The following is a 22,254-nucleotide window of genomic DNA, read 5'->3' on the forward strand; positions in this document are numbered from 1 at the left end:
AATGGAACTTCATTTTTGACATCACTCTATATTTGTTGTTATTTTCACCAAACTAAGAGCATGTTTTAGGCTTATAATTTCATAGAATACCATTTCCACCGATCAACTCTAGTTGATAATACGTATTGTAAAATGCAGTATCGTAACTAGCTAAGGCTTAATTGGTAAATCAAAATAATCGATTTAATAAAGGCAAACGCTTATCATTTTCTCATTCGGCTGCTAGACAGCTTGTTAGACAGCAGACATGGCTGCTGTCCTAAAAGTTAAAACCTTACAGGGTCTAAGAATATTTCAACAGTAAGTCGATAATGCGTGTCATATGTTGTGTTTGCTATTACTGCAAGTTATCTATTCTTAATAAATAAACTGCTAAGAAGATGTCGTTAATAGTTTTTGTCTAGACAGTTGGCTAGCTAACTAGCTAGCGCTAGACAGCCAGCCAGTCGAACGTGCATCAGAATATTGTAGTTATCTTCTTAGTGTTAAAATGGTTAAACAGGTAACGTTAACATTATATAGCCAAAACAATTAAGCCACTATCTCGTGTCGTGTGTTTCAACATAACTAGTTAGCCTAATTACTTTTTAATGTGCTCCGATTTTGTGCAAGGTTAAATAAAGGTAACGTTAGCTAACTTAGCATAACAACTAACGTTAGCTAGCTAACCACGGTGAAATGTTTTGTTTCCAAAGCGATGGGCAGTTCATTTAATGCATTTAGCTCTATATCAGCTAGCTAGTTAGCTAATAGTCATTATCTTTGAGCAATGGTCATTATGCATTCGAGTATTAGCCAGCTGTGATGTACCCACCTGCACTGTGGTAAATGGTACAATTAGCATGTCTGCCCTTGAAAGCCATTCATTGATGTAAACAGCTGTAACTACTGTAGGTGCTCACTTTACATGACCTGTCCAACCATCAAGGTCTGTGTCCTGCAATGACCTGTGATTGTCTCATCTTAGGAAATGTATTTGGACCAAAGGATCAGTACGCTTCGCCTCGGTTGGTAAGTAACATGGGACAATAATATTAAAGTCAGCACTTCTGTGAATATTGTCTCTTTTTCAAGTTATTACTCTCCATCTAGATTGAACTGCATAACGCATACCAATTCTAGTTGACTAAATTGGTATGCGTTACATCACTCATAGCTCAGGTCTCTTTTCCTTTAGGGCAAGGCAGGATAGATAAATTACTAATTGCCAACAGAGGAGAGATTGCCTGCCGTGTGATGCGAACAGCAAAGAAGATGGGTGTGCGCTCTGTGGCAGTATACAGTGATGCAGACCGCCATTCCATGCATGTGGCCATGGTATGTCAAGGCTGTCGAAACTTTGAACCCTCAGTGTTATGTTTGTAGATGCAACCATATTGATGAGCTTTCTCTCATGTTCCTTAGGCAGATGAGGCCTATAACATTGGGCCAGCTGCATCCCAGCAGAGTTATTTGTCAATGGAGAAAGTCTTGGAGGTTGCCAAGAGATCTGGATCACATGTATGTCAAGTGCAGTATTGTATTTTTCGTTCTCATTTATTATGACAATCCACTTTTTCTCAAAGTCGCCATACAGGCTATGACTGAAGAATAAGTTGATGTTTGTAATTGTGTTTTTGTTATAGGCTGTCCATCCAGGATATGGCTTCCTGTCAGAGAACACAGAGTTTGCTGAGGCATGCAAACAGGAAGGTATCATTTTCATTGGTCCTCCATCATCTGCCATCAGAGACATGGGTATCAAAAGGTATAGTTAAATGACTCCTCTCTTTTCAAGTCACTCTTCAGTTTTGTATGTTGTAAGTCTGATATGAATAAGGGTTATTCAAAAGTTAAATCTTAGAAAGGCTGGTCATGGCTCACATCAACACCATTATCCCAGAAGCCCTAGACCCACTGCAATTTGCATACCGCCCCAACAGATCCACAGATGATGCAATCTCTATTGCACTCCACACTGTCCTTTCCCACCTGGACAAGAGGAACACCTATGTGAGAATGCTATTCATTGACTACAGCTCAGCGTTCAACACCATAGTGCCCTCAAAGCTCATCACTAAGCTAAGGACCCTGGGACTAAACACCTCCCTCTGCAACTGGATCCTGGACTTCCTGACGGGCCGCCCCCAGGTGGTAAGGGTAGGTAACAACACATCTGCCACTGATCCTCAACACGGGGGCCCCTCAGGGGTGCGTGCTCTGTCCCCTCCTGTACTCCCTGTTCACCCATGACTGCATGGCCAGGCACGACTCCAACACCATCATTACGTTTGCCGACGACAACAGTGGTAGGCCTGGTCACCGACAACGATGAGACAGCCTATAGGGAGGAGGTCAGAGACCTGGCCGTGTGGTGCCAAGATAACAACCTCTCCCTCAACGTGATCAAGACAAAGGAGATGATTGTGGACTACAGGGAAAAAAAAGAGGACTGAGCACGCCCCCATTCTCATCGACGGGCTGTAGTGGAACAGGTTGAGAGCTTCAAGTTCCTTGGTGTCCACATCACCAACAAACTATCATGGTCCAAACACACCAAGACAGTCGTGAAGAGTGCACAACAAAGCCTATTCCCCCTCAGGAGACTGAAAAGATTTGGCATGGGTCCTCAGATCCTCAAAGTTCTACAGCTGCACCATCGAGAGCATCTTGACTAGTTGCGTCACCGCCTGGTATGGCAACTGCTCAGCCTCCGACCACAAGGCACTACAAAGGGTCTCCCGAGTGGCGCAGTGCCACTAGAGATCCTGGTTCGAATCCAGGCTCTGTTGTAGCCGGCCGCGACCGGGAGACCCATGGGGCGGCGCGCAATTGGCCCAGCGTCGTCCAGGGTAGGGGAGGGAATGGCCGGCAGGGATGTAGCTCAGTTGATAGAGCATGGCGTTTGCAACGCCAGGGTTGTGGGTTCGATTCCCACAGGGGGTATGAAAAAAAATAATGTATGCACTAACTAACTGTAAGTCGCTCTGGATAAGAGCGTCTGCTAAATAACTAAAATGTAAAAAATGTATGGTAGTGTTTACGGCCCAGTACATCACTGGGGCCAAGCTTCCTGCCATCCAGGACCTCTATACCAGGCGGTGCCAGAGGAAGGCCCTAAAAATTATCAAAGACTCCAGCCACCCTAGTCATAGACTTCTCTCTGCTACCACATGGCAAGCGGTGCCGGAGCGCCAAGTCTAGGTCCAAAAGGCTTCTTAACAGCTTCTACCCCCAAGCCATAAGACTAATCATGGCTACCCGGACTATTTGCATTGACCCCCCCACCCAAACCCCCTCTTTTACGCTGCTGCTACTCTGTTTATTATTCATGCATAGTCACTTTAACTCTACCCATATGTACAAATTACCTCAATTACCTCGACTAACCGGTGCCCCCGCACATTGACTCTGTACCGGTACCCCCCTGTATATAGCCTCCCTACTGTTATTTTATTTTACTGCTGCTCTTTTTAATTATTTTATTATTTATATTTTTACTTATCTATTTTTTACTTAGCACTTTTTATTTTCTTATAAAACTGCATTGTTGGTTAAGGGCTTGTAAGTAAGCATTTCACTGTAATGTCTACACCTGTTGTATTCGGCGCATGTGTCAAATAAAATTTGATTTGAAATATACTCCTTTTCTTTTTCCTAGTACATCAAAATACATTATGTCAGCTGCGGGTGTTCCTATCATTGAGGGTTACCACGGAGAGGACCAATCGGATGAGAAGCTCCAAGCTGAGGCTGTCAGGATTGGCTACCCAGTGATGATAAAGGCAGTGCGTGGCGGGGGTGGTAAAGTAAGTAATATGTACAAACCAAAATGATTGTTTCATGGAATGATAGTGTGGTTGTTTGTGTCTCAAGGCTGCTATGGTTCTGATTGGTTTATCTAGGGAATGCGCATTTCACACACCGCTGAAGATTTCCACGAGCAGCTTGAGTCTGCGAGACGAGAGGCTCGCAAGTCCTTCAACGATGACGTCATGCTAGTGGAGAAATTTGTAGAGGACCCCAGGTTTGTAGAATACACTGTATATCTATTTGTTTTGGAGATTCAGACAAAGCCCTTGTTTAGATGTCATGTGACCAGATTCCTTCCCTGACCAGACATGTGGAGGTCCAGGTCTTTGGGGACCAGCATGGAAATGCTGTCTACCTGTTTGAGCGGGACTGCAGCGTACAGAGAAGGCACCAGAAGATCATTGAGGAAGCACCAGGGGTAAGTGCAGGGTCCCGGCCTGTACCCTGCCCTGAACTTTAGTCACTGTTACTAGCCGGCTACCACCCGGTACTCAATTCTGCACCTTAGAGACTGCTGCCCTATGTTACATAGTCATTGAACACTGGTCACTTTAATAATGTTACATACTGTTTTACCCTCTGCATATGTATACAGTGAGGGGAAAAAAGTATTTGATCCCCTGCTGATTTTGTACGTTTGCCCACTGACAAGGACAGGATCAGTCTATAATTTTAATGGTAGGTTTATTTGAACAGTGAGAGACAGAATAACAACAACAAAATCCAGAAAAACGCATGTCAACAATGTTATACATATCTTTGCATTTTAATGAGGGAAATAAGTATTTGACCCCTCTGCAAAACATGACTTTTGGTGGCAAAACCCTTGTTGGCAATCAGAGGTCAGACGTTTCTTGTAGTTGGCCTCCAGGTTTGCACACATCTCAGGAGGGATTTTGTCCCACTCCTCTTTGCAGATCTTCTCCAAGTCATTAAGGTTTCGAGCCTGACGTTTGGCAACTCGAACCTTCAGGTCCCTCCACAGATTTTCTATGGGATTAAGTTCTGGAGACTGGCTAGGCCACTCCAGGACCTTAATGTGCTTCTTCTTGAGCCACTCCTTTGTTGCTTTGGCCGTGTGTTTTGGGTCATTGTCATACTGGAATACCCATCCACGACCATTTTTCAATGCCCTGGCTGAGGGAAGGAGGTTCTCACCCAAGATTTGATGGTACATGGCCCCATCCATTGTCCCTTTGATGCGCTGAAGTTGTCCTATCCCCTTAGCAAAAAAACACCCCTAAAGCATAATGTTTCCACCTCCATGTTTGACGGTGGGGATGGTGTTCTTGGGGTCATAGGCAGCATTCCTCCTCCTCCAAACATGGCGAGTTGAGTTGATGCCAAAGAGCTCGATTTTGGTCTCATCTGACCACAACACTTTCACCCAGTTCTCCTCTGAATCATTCAGATGTTCATTGGCAAACTTCAGACGGGCCTGTATATGTGCTTTCTTGAGCAGGGGGACCTTGCGGGCACTGCAGGATTTCAGTCCTTCACGGTGTAGTGTGTTACCAATTGTTTTCTTGGTGACTATGGTCCCAGCTGCCTTGAGATCATTGACAAGATCCTCCCGTGTAGTTCTGGGCTGATTCCTCACCGTTCTCATGATCATTGCAACTCCACGAGGTGAGATCTTGCATGGAGCCCCAGGCCGAGGGAGATTGACAGTTCTTTTGTGTTTCTTCCATTTGCGAATAATCGCACCAACTGTTGTCACCTTCTCACCAAGCTGCTTGGCGATGGTCTTGTAGCCCATTCCAGCCTTGTGTAGGTCTACAATCTTGCCCCTGACATCCTTGGAGAGCTCGTTGGTCTTGGCCATGGTGGAGAGTTTGGAATCTGATTGATTGCTTCTGTGGACAAGGTGTCTTTTATACAGGTAACAAGCTGAGATTAGGAGCACTCCCTTTAAGAGTGTGCTCCTAATCTCAGCTCGTTACCTGTATAAAAGATACCTGGCAGCCAGAAATCTTTCTGATTGAGAGGGGGTCAAATACTTATTTCCCTCATTAAAATGCAAATAAATTTATAACATTTTTGACATGTGTTTTTCTGCATTTTGTTGTTATTCTGTCTCTCACTGTTCAAATAAACCTACCATTAAAATTATAGACTGATCATTTCTTTGTCAGTGGGCAAATGTACAAAATCAGCAGCGGATCAAATACTTTTTTGCCTCACTGTATTCTAGTCAAGGCTCATCCCATATACAGTGCATTCAGAAAGTATTCAGACCCCTCTACTTTTTCCACATTTTGTTACGTTACAGCCTTACTCTAAAATTGATTAAATTGTTTTTTTCCTCATCAATCTAAAAACAGGTTTGGCACGCCTGTATTTGGGGAGTTTCTCCCTCTGCAGATCCTCTCAAGCTCTGTCAGGTTGGATGGGGAGCGTTGTTGCACAGCTATTTTCAGGTCTCTCTTGAGATGTTCGATCGGGTTCAAGTCTGGGCTCTGGCTGGGCCACTCAAGGACATTCAGAGACTTGTCCTGAAGCCACTCCTGCGTTGTCTTGTCTGTGTGCTTAGGGTTGTTATCCTGTTGGAAGGTGAACCTTCGCCCCAGTCTGAGGTCCTGAGCACTCTGGAGCAGGTTTTCATCAAGGATCTTTCTGTACCTTGCTCCGTTCATCTTCCCCTCGATCCTGACTAGTCTCCCAGTCCCTGCCGCTGAAAAACATCCCCACAGCATGATGCTGCCACCACCATGCTTCACCGTAGAGATGGTGCCAGGTTTCCTCAGACATGACGCTTGGCATTCAGGACAAAGAGTTCAATCTTGGTTTCATCAGACCAAAGAATCTTGTTTCTGAGAATACTTTAGGTGCCTTTTTGCAAACTCCAAGCGGGCTGTCATGTGCCTTTTACTGACGAGTGGTTTCCATCTGGCCAGTCTACCATAAAGGTCTGATTGGTGGAGTGCTGCAGAGATGGTTGTCCTTCTGGAAGGTTCTCCCATCTCCACAGAGGAACTCTGGATCTCTGTCAGAGTGACCGTCGGGTTCTTGGTCACCTCCCTGACTAAGACCCTTCTCACGCGATTGCTCAGTTTGGCCAGGCGGCCAGCTCTAGGAAGAGTCTTGGTGGTTCCAAACATCTTCCATTTAAGAATGATGGAGGCCACTGTGTTCTTGGGGACCTTCAATGCTGCAGAAATGTTTTGGTACCCTTCCCCAGGTCTGTGCCTCGACACAATCCTCTCTCGGAGCTCTACAGACAATTCCTTTGACCTCATGGCTTGGTTTGTTTTATATAGACAGGTGTGTGCCTTTCCAAATCATGTCCAATCAATTGAATTTACCACATGTGGACTCCAATCAAGTTGTAGAAACATCTCAAGGATGATCAATGGAAACAGGATGCACCTGAGCTCAATTTCGAGTCTCATAGCAAAGGGTCTGAATACGTATGTAAATATAGTATTTCTGTTTTTTATTTTTAATACATTTCTAAAAACCTGTTTTCGCTTTGTCATTATGGGGTATTGTGTGTAGATTGATGAGGGAACGTTTTTATTTAATCAATTTTAGAGTAACGTAGCAAAATGTGGAAAAAGTCAAGGGGTCTGAATACTTTCCGAATGCACTATCTACTGCTTTACACACATGTTCTATTCATATACTGTCCATAATGTCTATACACACCGTCATACAACTTAACACTGAGTGTACAAAACATTAGGAACAACTTCCAAATATTGCCCTCAGAACAGCCTCAATTAATCAGGGCATGGACTCTGCAAGGTGTTGATAGCGTTCCACAGGGATGCTGGCCCATGTTGACTCCAATGCTTCCCACAGTTGTCAAGTTGGCTGGATGTCCTTTGTTAGGTATTACTGCACTGTTGGAGCTAAAAACATAAGCATTTCATTAAACCTGCGATAATGTCAGCAAAATATGTACACGTGACCAATAAAATTAGATTTTTGCTCAAGACTCAATTAACATGTCTTGGTGTCCTGTGTGAATGGCTGTTTGCTTGTTAGGAGACTTGACTGCACTGTGGTTTGTACTGTGTGTGTGTGTTAATGATTGTTTTTGTGTTTGCACGTGTGCTTGTAGCCTGGTATAAGCGAGGAGGTGAGGCGGAAACTGGGAGAGGCTGCGGTGAGAGCAGCCAAAGCCGTCAACTATGTGGGAGCAGGTGAGCAGAGAATGGACCTCAAACATTGTTGAATTTCTTTGTTGTTGCTTTGAACGCTCACTTACTAGAGGGTGTGAAATCATTATCTGTTGTTGTAACGTTTTAAATGGATGCTTTCCCATCCTTTGCACTACCCTGTGCACCGGTGTGACAACCACATTTATGTCCCTGACTCTATGCAGGCACTGTGGAGTTCATCATGGATGCACAGCACAACTTCTACTTCATGGAGATGAACACACGTCTGCAGGTGGAGCACCCTGTGTCTGAGATGATCACTGGTACTGACCTGGTGGAGTGGCAGCTCAGGGTAAGATGGAGAGAGGGGGAAAGCGGGATGCCTTTAGAAAGTCGGTTGGAGACATCAATATGTTGTAATACACTAAGTGTACAAAACATTAAGAACACCTGCTGTTTCCATGACAGACTGACCAGGTGAATCCAGGTGAAAGCTATGATCCCTTATTGATGTCACTTGTTAAATGCACTTCAATCAGTGTAGATGATGGGGAGGAGACAGGTTAAAGAAGGATTTTTAAGCCTTGAGACAAGTGAGACATGGACTGTGTATGTGTGCCATTCAGAGGGTGAATGGGCAAGACAAAATATTTAAGTGCCTTTGAACAGAGTATGGTAGTAGGTGCCAGGCGCACTGGTTTGTGTCAAGTACTTCAACGCTGCTGGGTTTTTCATGCTCAACAGTTTCCCATGTGTATCAAGAATTGTCCACCACCCAAAGGTCATCCAGCCAATTTGACACAATTGAGGGAAGCATTGGAGTCAACATGAGCCAGCATCCCTGTGGAACGCCTTCAACACCTTGTAGAGTCCATGCCCCGACGAATTGAGACTGTTCTGAGGGCAAAAGGGGGTGCAACTCAATATTAGGAAGGTGTTCCTAATATTTTGTACACTCAGTATGTTGAGTGTATTTATGAGCTCCTCTAGAAGGCCTCATAATCCCACATTATCCCAGAGATGGCAGGATTTTAATCTCCATAAAGATTAAATGAACAATTTGTAAAAGCACCACCCTGACATAGGGCTGCACGATAAGGGCATGAAATCTAATAGCAAGTTTTTTTTGGGACAGAATATTGTGACTTGACATGCGATATAGATCAAAACACTTGGGTGAACTGTTGGGATCATAGAAATAAAATGATTTACACTGAGTGTAGAAAACATTAAGAACACATTGAGGGAGCGCGATGTGGCCCGGCCAACACTGTTAGCATTCAGAGGTACAGTAGATAATGAATAACATGGGCTTTCTCTTTGAGGTTACACAGCACAGTGCTAAAGATAGCTCGCCACAAGATTACCACAAGTTAGATTACAGAGGAGTGATGCTATCACACAGCAGTGATAAGCTAACCATCAATGAGAATTCACCCCAGCCATTACCAAATGTTCATACAATCCAAACTAATATTGTGTCCTCAGAACAGCCTCAATTCGCCGGGGCATGGACTCTACAAGGTGTTGAAAGCGTTCCACAGGGATACTGGCACAAGTCTTAAAAATCCTTCTTTAACCTGTCTTAACAAGTGACATCAATAAGGGATCATAGCTTTTTTGTGGTCCTCTGTAGCTCAATTGGTAGAGCATGGCGCTTGTAACGCCAGGGTAGTGGGTTCGATCGCCGGGACCATCCATACGTAAAAATGTATGCACACATGACTGTAAGTCGCTTTGGATAAAAGCGTCTGCTAAATGGCATATTATATTATTATTATTATTATTATAACTGGTCAGTCTATGTCATGAAAAGACCAGTTGTTCTTAATGTTTTGTACACTCAGTGTATATTAAGAAGCAAAGTGGAAAGCAGCATCGTTCTTCTTTGGAACAATCTGTTGACTGCATTTGACCTAACAGAACAGCATGCAAATGTATAGTGAATCTAACAGCAAGGAGGAGGAACTGTGTTGCTTGAGTGACAGGGGGTGAGGCTTTGTGTGTGTGTGTGTGTGTGTGTGTGTGTGTGTGGGAAGCAGCCGCAACAGGAGAGAGATGACAAACAGAGTAAACTATAAAAATGGACGTTTGTGTACTCTTCTTACTTGGCTCTCAGGTGGCTGCAGGCGAAAGGCTGCCCCTCCTGCAGGATGAAATAGAACTGATGGGACATTCGTTTGAGGCCAGGATATATGCTGAGGACCCCAACAACGACTTCCTCCCTGGGGCAGGACCCCTCCTTCATCTGTCTACACCCCTGGCAGACGAAAACACACGCATCGAGACGGGCGTCAGGGAAGGTACAGTACATCCAGCTCACCTGTAACTACTAACACCTATTTTACACTGGACTGTCAGACAGAACTCTTGATATAACCACATAGTGATGATGTACCTGTCTGTGTTCTCAGGAGATGAAGTGTCAGCCCACTACGACCCCATGATCGCTAAACTGGTGGTGTGGGGAGAGGACCGATCTGCTGCTCTGAAGAAGCTCAGATACTGCCTACGCCAGTACAACGTAAGAGCATTGTACACATACTGTACACATACTGGACACATCCCATTGCTTATTTCAATTCTGTAAGAGACTGTTGATTGATCTTTGACCTCTGATCCCGGCAGATCGTAGGCCTCAACACCAACATTGACTTCCTGCTGAGTCTGTCTGGGCACCCAGAGTTTGAGGCGGGGAATGTGACCACCAGCTTCATCCCCCAGCACTATGAGCAGCTGTTCCCTAAGCCCATTCCTCCCTCCAGGGCCACACTATGTCAGGCTGCCCTGGGCCTGCTGCTCAGAGAGAGGGCCAGCACCCAGACCTTCAAAGACCAGTCCAATGGTGAGGAACAACAACAGGCCTGTCTCTACAGGTCACTGAGAACTACACTACATGACCAAAAGTATGTGGACACCTGCTCGTCGAACATCTCCTTTCAAAATCATGGGCATTAATATGAAGTTGGTCCCTCCTTTGCTGCTATAACAGCCTCCACTCTTCTGGGAAAGCTTTCCATTAGATGTTGGAACATTGCTGCGGGGACTTGCTTCTATTCTGCCATGAGCATTAGTGAGGTCGGGCACTAATATTGGGGCGATTAGGCCTGGCTCGCAGTCGGCGTTCCAATTAATCCCAAAGGTATTCAATGGGGTTGAGGTCAAGGCTCTGTGCAGGTCAGTCAAGTTCTTCCAAACCGATCGACAAACCATTTCTGTATGGACCCCGCTTTCTGCACGGGGGCATTGTCATGTTGAAACAGGAAAGGGCTTTCCCCAAACTGTTGCCACAAAGTTGGAAGCACAGAATTGTCTAGAATGTCATTGTATGCTGTAGCATTAAGGTTTCCCTTCACTGGAACTAAGGGGCCTAGCCCGAACCATGTAAAACAGCCCCAGACCATTATTCCTCCTCCACCAAACTTTACAGTTGGCACTATGCATTGGGGCAGGTAGCATTCTCATGGCATCCGCCAAACCCAAATTCGTCCTTCGGATTGCCAGATGGTGAAGCGTGATTCAGAGAACGCGTTTCCACTGCTCCCGAGTCCAATGTCGGCAAGCTTTACACCACTCCAGCTGACGCTTGGCATTGCGTATGGTGATCTTAGGCTTGTGTGCGGCTGCTTGGCCAGGGAAACCCATTTCATGATGCTACCGACGAACAGTTCTTGCGCTGACGTTGCTTCTAGAGGCAGTTTGGAACTCGGTAGTGAGTGTTGCAACCGAGGACAGACGATTTTTACGCGCTACGCGCTTCTTCACTTGCCGGTCCCATTCTGTGAGCTTGTGTGGCCTACCACTTCGCGGCTGTGCAGTTGTTGCTCCTAGATGTTTCCACTACACAATAACAGTACATACAGTTGACCAGGGCAGCTCTAGCAGGGCTGAAATTTGACGAACTGACTTGTTGGCATCCTATGACGGTGCCACGAAAGTCACTGAGCTCTTCAGTAAGGCCATTCTACTGCCAATGTTTGTCTTTGGAGTTTGCATGGCTGTGTGCTCAATTTGTATATACCTGTCAGCAATGGGTGTGGCTGAAATAGCTGAATCCACTAATTTGAAGGGGTGTCCACATACCTTTGTATATATAGTTGTATTTATATATAAACTCAGCAAAAAAAGAAACGTCCTCTCACTGTCAACTGCGTTTATTTTCAGCAAACTTAACATGTGTAAATATTTGTATGAACATAACAAGATTCAACAACTGAGACAAACTTACATTTTAGTCATTTAGCAGACGCTCTTATCCAGAGCGACTTACAGTTAGTGAGTGCATACATTTTATTATTTTATTTTTTCATACTGGCCCCCCGTGGGAATCAAACCCACAATCCTGGCATTGCAAACGCCATGCTCTACCAACTGAGCTACATCCCTGCCGGCCATTCCCTCCCCTACCCTGGACGACGCTGGGCCAATTGTGCGCCGCCCCATGGGTCTCCCGGTCGCGGCCGGCTACGACAGAGCCTGGATTCGAACCAGGATGTCTACTGAACAACTGAAAACTGAACAAGTTCCACAGACATGTGATAACAGAAATGGAAGAATGTGTCCCTGAACAAAGGGGGGGTCAACATCAAAAGTAACAGTCATTATCTGGTGTGGCCACCAGCTGTATTAAGTACTGCACTGCATCTCCTCCTCATGGACTGCACCAGATTTGCCAGTTCTTGCTGTGAGATGTTACCCCACTCTTCCACCAAGGCACCTGCAAGTTCCCAGACATTTCTGCGGGGAATGGCCCTAGACATCACCCTCCGATCCAACAGGTCTCAGACGTGCTCAATGGGATTGAGATCCGGGCTCTTCGCTGGCCATGCAGAACACTGACATTCCTGTCTTGCAGGAAATCATGCACAGAATGAGCAGTATGGCTAGTGGCATTGTCATGCTGGATGGTCATGTCAGGATGAGCCTGCAGGAAGGGTACCACATGAGGAAGGAGGATGTCTTCCCTGTAACGCACAGCGTTGGGATTGCCTGCAATGACAACAAGCTCAGTCTGATGATGCTGTGACACACCACCCCAGACCATGACGGACCCTCCACCTCCAATTCGATCCCGCTCCAGAGAACAGGCCTCGGTGTAACGCTCATTCCTTTGACAATAAACGCGAATCCAACCATCACCCTTGGTGAGACAAAATTGCGACTCGTCATTGAAGAGCACTTTTTGCCAGTCCTGTCTGGTCCAGCGACGGTGAGTTTGTGCCCATAGGCGACATTGTTGCCGGTGATGTCTGTTTAGGACGTGCCTTACAACAGGCCTACAAGCCCTCAGTCCAGCCTCTCTCAGCCTATTGCGGACAGTAGATTGTAATTGTTAGATTTCACAGTACGGCTTGCAATTTATTGCCCTGGCCACATCTCCACTCCTCATGCCTCCTTGCAGCATGCGTAAGGCACGTTCACGCAGATGAGCAGGGCATCATTGGCATCTTTCTTTTGGTGTTTTTCAGAGTCAGTAGAAAGGCCTCTTTAGTGTCCTACGTTGTCATAACTGAGACCTTAATTGCCTACCGTCTGTAAGCTGTTAGTGTCTTAACGACCGTTCCACAGGTGCATGTTCATGAATTGTTTATGGTTCATTGAACAAGCATGGGAAACAGTGTTTAAACACTTTACAATGAAGATCTGTGAAGTTATTTGGATTTTTACAAAATATCTTTGAAAGACAGGGTCCTGAAAAAGGGACGTTGCTTTTTTTCCTGAGAATATATATATATATATATAACTCAGCAAAAAATGTCACCAGACATCACCGGCAACAACGTCGCCTATGGGCACAAACCCACCGTCGCTGGACCAGATAGGACTGGCAAAAAGTGCTCTTCACTGACGAGTCGCGGTTTTGTCTCACCAAGGGTGATGGTCGGATTCGCGTTTATCGTTGAAGGAATGAGCGTTACACCGAGGCCTGTACTCTGGAGCGGGATCGATTTGGAGGTGGAGGGTCCATCATGGTCTGGGGGCGGTGTGTCACAGCATCATCGGACTGAGCTTGTTGTCATTGCAGGCAATCCCAACGCTGTGTGTTACAGGGAAGACATCCTCCTCCCTCATGTGGTACCCTTCCTGCAGGCTCATCCTGACATGACCCTTCAGCATGACAATGCCACCAGCCATACTGCTCATTCTGTGCGTGATTTCCTGCAAGACAGGAATGTCAGTGTTCTGCATGGCCAGCGAAGAGCCCGGATCTCAATCCCATTGAGCACGTCTGGGACCTGCTGGATCGGAGGATGAGGTCTAGGGCCATTCCCCCCAGAAATGTCAGGGAACTTGCAGGTGCCTTGGTGGAAGAGTGGGGTAACATCTCACAGCAAGAACTGGCATATCTGGTGCAGTCCATGAGGAGGAGATGCACTGCAGTATTTAATGCAGCTGGTGGCCACACCAGATACTGACTGTTACTTTTGATTTTGACCCCCCCTTTGTTCAGGGACACATTCTTCCATTTCTGTTGTCACATGTCTGTGGAACTTGTTCAGTTTATGTCTGTTGTTGAATCTTGTTATGTTCATATAAATATTTACACATGTTAAGTTTGAAAATAAACGCAGTTGACAGTGAGAGGTTGTTTTCTTTTTTTGCTGAGTTTATATACATACACACACACACACACACACACACATTACCAGTCAAAGGTTTGGACACACCTACTCATTCCAGGATTTTTCTTTATTTTCTTTACTATTTTCTACATTGTAGAATAATAGTGAAGACATCAAAACTATGAAATAACACATAAGGAATCATGTAGTAACCAGAAAAGTGTTAAACAAATCAAAATATATTTTATATTTGAGATTCTTCAAAGTAGCCACCCTTTGCCTTGATGACAGCTTTGCACACTCTTGGCATTCTCTCAACCAGCTTAATGAGGTAGTCACCTGGAATGCATTTCAATTAACAGGTGTGCCTTGTTAAAAGTTAATTTGTGGAATTTCTTAATGTGTTTGAGTCAAACAGTTGTGTTGTGACAAGGTAGGGGTTGTATACAGAAGATAGCCCTATTTGGTAAAAGACCAAGTCCATATTATGGCAAGAACCGCTCAAATAAACAAAGAGAAACGACAGTCCATCAATACTTTTTAAGACGTGAAGGTCAGTCAATCCGGAAAATGTCAAGAACTTTGAAAGTTTCTTCAAGTGGAGTCGCAAAAACCATCAAGCGCTATGATGAAACTGGCTCTCATGAGGACCGCCACAGGAAAGGAAGACCCAGAGTTATCTCTGCTGCAGAGGATAAGTTCATTAGAGTTACAAGCCTCAGAAATTGCAGCCCAAATAAATGCTTCACAGAGTTCAAATAACAGACCCATCTCAACATCAACTGCTCACAGGAGACTGCGTGAATCAGGCCTTCATGGTCGAATTACTGCAAAGAAACCACTACTAAAGGACACCAATAAGAAGAAGAGACTTGCTTGGGCCACGAAACACGAGCACTGGACATTAGACTGGTGGAAATCTGTCCTTTGGTCTGAGGAGTCCAAATTTGAGATTTTTGGTTCCAACCGGCATGTCTTTGTGAGACGCAGAGTAGGTGAACAGATGATCTCCGCATGTGTGGTTCCCACCGTGAAGCATGGAGGAGGAGGTGTGATGGTGTGGGGGTGCTTTGCTGGTGACAATGTCGGTGATTTATTTAGAATTCAAGGCACACTTAACATGCATGGCTACCACAGTATTCTGCAGCGATACGTCATCCCATCTGGTTTGCGCTTAGTGGGACTATCATTTGTTTTTCAACAGGACAATGACCCAAAACACACCTCCCAGTCTGTGTATGGGCTATTTTACCAAGGAGAGTGATGGAGTGCTGCATCAGATGACCTGGCCTCCACAATCACCCGACCTCAACCCAATTGAGATGGTTTGGGGTGAGTTGGACTGCAGAGTGAAGGAAAAGCAGCCAACAAGTGCTCAGCATATGTGGGAACTCCTTCAAGACTGTTGGAAAAGCATTCCTCATGAAGCTGGTTGAGAGAATGCCAAGAGTGTGCAAAGCTGTCATCAAGGCAAAGGGTGGCTACTTTGAAGAATGTAAAATTGAAAATATATTTTGATATGTTTAAAAAACAAATTGGTTACTAGATGATTCCATATGTGTTATTTCATAGTGTTGATGTCTTCACTATTATTCTACAATGTAGGAAATAGTAAAAATAAAGAAAAAGCTTTTGAATGAGTAGGTGTGTCCAAACTTTTGACTGGTACTGTATATATATGCCATTTTGTGATATTTTTCTATTCTATTATTTTGCTTGGTATTATTGTTTCACTCACGTCTCTTTGACCTGCATTGTTGGAGCTCGGAGCTTAAGAATTTCACTGTACCCTGCAATTACATCTGTGACCCTGTGCATTTGACTAATAAACTCTGATTTGATTTATACAACAACTGTCTGAGAGAGTACTGTTGTCGGTAGATCCTAAATTGTCTGTTCTTTTCTCCCATCGCAGATCCCTTCTCTCCTTTTGCCTCCAGTAACGGCCGGAGGGTGAACATCCTATACAGTAGGAATATGACCCTCCAGCTGGGTGAAACTAGTGAGTACACCAGCCTTTTCTGAGTTAAGATCACATTCTGAGTTAAAATGCAATCCCAGATCTACCGCTCAGATTCTTTGGATCATTCCATACAAACGTAAGCCTATGTAACATTAACCTATTAAAAACAGTACTGTAGCAATGAGGTTTGTGCAGTAGGCCAGGGATCATCAACTAAATTCAGCCACTGGGCGTTTTTTTTTCTTCTTTTTTCTTGAGCGGATGGTCGCGGGGCTGGAACATAATTATAAATACTTTGTAGACTGAAAATTGACCCCAAGACGCCCAAACAGAAACTCAGCAAAAAATGAAATATCCTCTCACTGTCAACTGCATTTATTTAAAGCAAACTTAACATGTGTAAATATTTGTATGAACATAACATGATTCAACAACTGAGACATAAACTGAACAAGTTCCACAGACGTGACTAACAGAAATGGAAGAATGTGTCCCTGAACAAAGGGGGGTCAAAATCAAAAGTAACAGTCAGTATCTGGTGTGGCCACCAGCTGCATTAAGTACTGCAGTACATCTCCTCCTCATGGACTGCACCAGATGTGCCAGGTCTTGCTGTGAGATGTTACCCCACTCTTCCACCAAGGCACCTGCAAGTTCCCTGACATTTCTGGGGGGAATGGCCCTAGCCCTCACGCTCCGATCCAACAGGTCCCAGATGTGCTCAATGGGATTGAGATCCGGGCTCTTCGCTGGCTATGGCAGAACACTGACATTCCTGTCTTGCAGGAAATCACGCACAGAACAAGCAGTATGGCTGGTGGCATTGTCATGCTGAAGGGTCATGTCAGGATGAGTCTACAGGAAGGGTACCACATGAGGGAGGAGGATGTCTTCCCTGTAACGCACAGCGTTGGGATTGCCTGCAATGAAAACAAGCTCAGTCCGATGATGCTGTGACACACCGCCCCCAGACCATGACGGACCCTCCACCTCCAAATCGATCCCGCTCCAGAGTACAGGCCTCGGTGTAACGCTCATTCCTTCGACGATAAACGCGAATCCGACCATTACCCTTGGTGAGACAAAACCACGACTCGTCAGTGAAGAGCACTTTTTGCCAGTCCTGTCTGGTCCAGCGACAGTGGGTTTGTGCCCATAGGCGACGTTGTTGCCGGTGATGTCTGGTGAGGACCTGCCTTACAACAGGCCTACAAGCCCTCAGTCCAGCCTCTCTCAGCCTATTGCGGACAGTCTGAGCACTGATGGAGGGATTGTGCGTTCCTGGTGTAACTCGGGCAGTTGTTGCCATCCTGTACCTGTCCCGCAGGTGTGATGTTCGGATGTACCAATCCTGTGCAGGTGTTGTTACACGTGGTCTGCCACTGTGAGGACGATCAGCTGTCCGTCCTGTCTCCCTGTAGCGCTGTCTTAGGCTTCTCACAGTACGGACATTGCAATTTATTGCCCTGGCCACATCTCCACTCCTCATTCCTCCTTGCAGCATGCCTAAGGCACGTTCACGCAGATGAGCAGGGCATCCTTGGCATCTTTCTTTTGGTGTTTTTCAGAGTAAGTAGAAAGGCCTCTTTAGTGTTCTAAGTTTTCATAACTGTGACCTTAATTGCCTACCGTCTGTAAGCTGTAGTGTCTTACATTTTTGTCATTTAGCAGACGCTCTTATCCAGAGCGACTTACAGGAGCAATTAGGGTTAAGTGCCTTGCTCAAGGGCACATCGACAGATTTTTCACCTAGTCGGCTCGGGGATTAGAACCAGCGACCTTTCGGTTACTGGCACAACGCTCTTAACCACTAAGCTACCGGATTAACGACCATTCCACAGGTGCATGTTTCAAAATTTGAGGTAGGCAATATGATCACACCGGTAATAGATCAGTTGTTGTATTACTTGAGGCACAGCTGAGTGAGTATACATTTAAATTATTTGCTTGTCATTTTTATTTTACTGGGCTGATGGTGCTTACATCTGATGGTCAGTCTCAGCGAAGGGAGAGAGCAGCAGACTGAAGGTCCGCCTCTCAATGTCCCTCCTTTCCCCCTTTCCTCCGCTTACCAAAAGGGGACACCGTCTTCAAGCTGATAGTGAAACTCAAGTTGCACCGCATTATTTCTGCCCCATACACACATTCATGTTGTTACTCCTATGAACATAGAAAGTAAAATTTTCCTCAATATTAAAAAAGACCCAAGCCGCTAATAAGACAAGCCTATCAATACACTTTCATTACAGCTGCAGTGCTGGTTATAGTGCGAGTGGAAGTAGGAAGAACGCACATTTTATTGTTTCATAAAAGTCTTGAATAAAAAGTGTTGACAGTGCTGAGTAAAAACTTAAACATGTAGTCACTCATATAAACAGCAGCTCTTTGCTGTATTCGTTGACAGTCTCTCCCTAGTGATGGTTTTAAAAGTTTTGAAATGTCACAGTAGGCTATCAACTTTGCTGTAGCTTGCTTTTACGCCTGCTACGTTACTGCAGACATGGTAATCTCAGTCATCCGATTGGCCAGCGGTAGGCCTATAGTGCACTTGATTTGGTACCTTCAGACATAAAAATGGTTCAAAATGGGAACACTTCGCTTACCCGGCGCGCAGGGCAGCTGAATCGGGTGAACCTACTGCCAACGCAAGGCTTTATCGTTGGGTTTTGTACAGAAATGTTTGCCGATCGACTAGGAATGCCTTGGAGATCGACCAGTTGATCGCAATCGACCAGTTGGTGACCACTGTCACCCTTAGTCAGTCTTCACGTTGATGAGCCCAAGCCTGTCCTCCTAGACCTTGTTCTAATGACTGTTTAAATAATTAGTGGTAATGACATTGATTCATTAGTGTGTCTGATTCCTCCCAGTCTATAAGCAAGCCCATCTCCTCACTATTATTGAACTTTCAGCAGTCCATATGGCATCGTTAGTCACTCATCCTCATGTTTCACTGTTGCTGAGAAAGTCTTGAATACAGAGAAGTACTTTTAATCTGCTTTTTGTTTACTTGTCACAACGAATTTATAAGTCGTTTCCACTGAGAATAAGTTATTCATATTTTATGTCATACAAAAAAAATACTTTGGAATAGGACCCATCATATGCATTTTTTATAAAGGCAAATCTGAGTCCATGAATCAAGTGGCAGAGGAAAGACTTCACACAGAACTTTAACACATTTTTTTATCTGCAGAAGTGGAAGTAACAGTTACATACAATCCAGATGGGACTTACTCTATGGAGGTACATGTTCTGTGTGTGTTGTAAAAATTGCCATATATACTTCTAAATTCTGTCTGTGTCACATGATTTGCTGCAACTGATGGGTTTTGTCTGCTTCCTCAGAATGAAGGTGAAGTGTTCCAGGTGTCAGGGGAGGTGGAGACAGAGGGGCAGGCATCATTCCTGCACTGCTCTGTCAACGGGGTGAAGTCCCGGCCCAAACTGGTCATCCTCGATAACACAGTACACCTCTTCTCTATGGTGAGTCTCCCCCCGGTGCACGTTTTGGTTTTTGCCCTAGCACTACACAGCTGATTCAAATAACCAACTCATCATCAAGTTTTTATTATTTGAATCAGCTGTGTAGTGCTAGGGCAAAAACCAAAACGTGCACCCAGGGGGGACCCCAGGACCGAGTTTGAGAAACCCTGCTCTAGAACACCGCCATTTTCCTTCTCAGGTCCTCTAACCCACTCTCTTCTCCCCATCAGGAGGGCAGCGCAGAGGTGAGCGTTCCAGTGCCCAAGTTCCTGGCTGGTGTGAGCACAGGAGCACAGGGAGGAGCTGTGGCACCCATGACCGGGACCATTGAGAAGGTAATAAATTACGGATCATCCCTTTATCTCCTGGTTGTCTGTCTCTTTCTCTCACAACCATCATTTCTGTCTAGAAAAGCTGATGATCTTTAATATGTTGCTCTGGGATATGATTTCCTGCCAGATGGTCAGTTAGCACTCAGGCATGCTGATTCATGGGATATTAGCTCACTTAGCGGCTAAAGTCGGCACATTATTTAATCTATACCTCCTGTTGATGACATGGTGTGCATCATTCAGACGTGCCAATTGATAATTGTCAGTTGCAATGGAAAAACAGAATGTGGCCACTCAGACATTGAGACTCCTGTCCTAACATTAACAGGGCCATTTAGAATCTATAGGTAAGATCCTTTATATTATCTCCTCTCTTCCTCCAGGTGCTGGTGAAGGCAGGAGACACTGTGCAAATGGGAGACGCATTGATGGTGATGAATGCCATGAAAATGGAGGTGAGCTTATGTCATTTCCTACACTGTGAGGAGTCCACTCCCAACACTACACACACACTAGCTCATCCACGTTGACTTTTCAAACCCTGCAGCCACCCACTTACATTGTGTTGTAAATGAACTATGGGTCCTCAGACTGTGTTCTCGCTCTCTCTGCAGCACACCATCCGAGCACCCAAGGCTGGAGTTATCAAGAAGGTGTTTTTCAAGGAGGGCTCCCAGGCCAACCGACACGCAGCCCTGGTGGAGTTTGAGGAAGCCGCTGAGGAGGAATAATCTCATCTGTGTGAATATCCGTGTGAACTTTGACTGTAAGAGTTACTGTAGAAATTATAGGAAAGTGGCATTTTGAATTCAACCGGAAGGGTTGACATTTTCTGTAGGAGTAGCAAACTGCTGTACCATCCTATGGGAACACACTACAGGTCCATGTGTTTCACACTGTACATACAGTATGAGATGCCAGAATGTTTTAATCTTCATTTTCTGATGGCTGTATAAAAGTAGAAGTCTGGCTTTTGTACTGTCCTCTGCAAAGTGCTCTTGTAGTCGGTTTCTCTATGCTTGGCTCATGGTTCTACTATAACCACTAAACCGCTAGCTTTTTGGTGGGGGTTCTTCCTTTCCTGATGCCTTTTCTTCAAGCTTCAGTTTTTTTCTAGCTTCACTATAGCATGGTCCCAGATCTGTTTGTGCTCGTCACCTCATTGTCAAGCTAAAAATGTTTTATGGTTTAATGACAAGGAGTTGGCATGATGACACAAACAGGTCTGGCACTCAGACTACATCTCATGATTCAGATTCACTCCAGGCTGTCAAATTCAAATAAGGGCTATTTGCTGCTAACAGCCTCCCCTCACAGGCCTACCTTGTTGTGATTAATGACCAGAATCTGGTTACGTTACAGTCCAACAGCTAATACCAGGGAAGAGATGGCCTGCCATCTGAATTCATTAAATACGGTCATCTCTCACATCATGTGACCTACAAAATAGATTGACCATCAAATAACCAATTTGAGAGAAAGGTGGAGCACATCTGTGTTTTTATAGGTGTTGTAATATGTCAGCATTATAAAGTGTTGAATCCCCCAAAGCACACTCCTGACAACTTTGTGGTGAGTTATTATGAATGTGTGCCGTCATCCATTCAGGAGTGCATCTGTATTATTCACGTCATGATTTGTAATTAGCAGAGGGTTGTCAAATTACGTTTTTCTAAAAGATAATTTCAGATAGATAAAGTTATTTCTCTAAATGTCTCATTTTGTGGTTTTATAGAGGTATACTACTATGCTGGTGCTTATCTAATGGTCACAGTAGTGTGTGTACATTAGTTGCATACACAGTCTGCTGGAAAGGACAAAGGTTACACATGCTTTTTAAAAACATATTTATTCCTTAAATAGAATTTGCTTTAAACATCAGCAATGAAACAGTTTCACTGACAGGAGAGTAAAATAACAGTAACAACTTTTTTTCTATTAACATGATCAAGAGATCGGAACATGAACAGCTGACTTCACATCTGTGTCCCTAGTGCAGATGGATCCTTATT

The 22,254-nt window shown here is 44.8% G+C and overlaps 1 protein-coding gene across 1 annotated transcript; it reads left to right on the forward strand.

Moving 5' to 3' along the window:
• The first annotated feature begins 162 nt into the window (after positions 1-162).
• LOC121540219 (methylcrotonoyl-CoA carboxylase subunit alpha, mitochondrial) lies at positions 163-21,958 on the forward strand. Its single transcript, XM_041848906.2, has 19 exons — positions 163-300; positions 968-1,011; positions 1,178-1,317; positions 1,405-1,500; positions 1,626-1,747; positions 3,641-3,788; positions 3,885-4,006; positions 4,099-4,210; positions 7,859-7,940; positions 8,123-8,250; positions 10,018-10,201; positions 10,313-10,422; positions 10,527-10,743; positions 16,377-16,463; positions 19,621-19,670; positions 19,773-19,910; positions 20,141-20,245; positions 20,626-20,697; positions 20,857-21,958. Exons 1-19 carry the CDS (start codon positions 248-250, stop codon positions 20,971-20,973), a joined length of 2,127 nt encoding a protein of 708 aa, XP_041704840.1. The 5' UTR covers positions 163-247; the 3' UTR covers positions 20,974-21,958.
• The last annotated feature ends 296 nt before the right edge of the window (positions 21,959-22,254 follow it).

The sequence above is a fragment of the Coregonus clupeaformis genome, chromosome 26 (genome assembly GCF_020615455.1).
Source record: "Coregonus clupeaformis isolate EN_2021a chromosome 26, ASM2061545v1, whole genome shotgun sequence".
In the NCBI taxonomy this organism is placed as follows: domain Eukaryota; kingdom Metazoa; phylum Chordata; class Actinopteri; order Salmoniformes; family Salmonidae; genus Coregonus; species Coregonus clupeaformis.

Coding starts and splice junctions, on each gene's coding strand:
- LOC121540219 (XM_041848906.2), top strand. CDS start 248: ATGGCTGCTGTCCTAAAAGTTAAAACCTTACAGGGTCTAAGAATATTT. Junction 301..967: donor GGTCTAAGAATATTTCAACA/GTAAGTCGATAA, acceptor GTCTCATCTTAG/GAAATGTATTTGGACCAAAG. Junction 8,251..10,017: donor TGGTGGAGTGGCAGCTCAGG/GTAAGATGGAGA, acceptor CTTGGCTCTCAG/GTGGCTGCAGGCGAAAGGCT.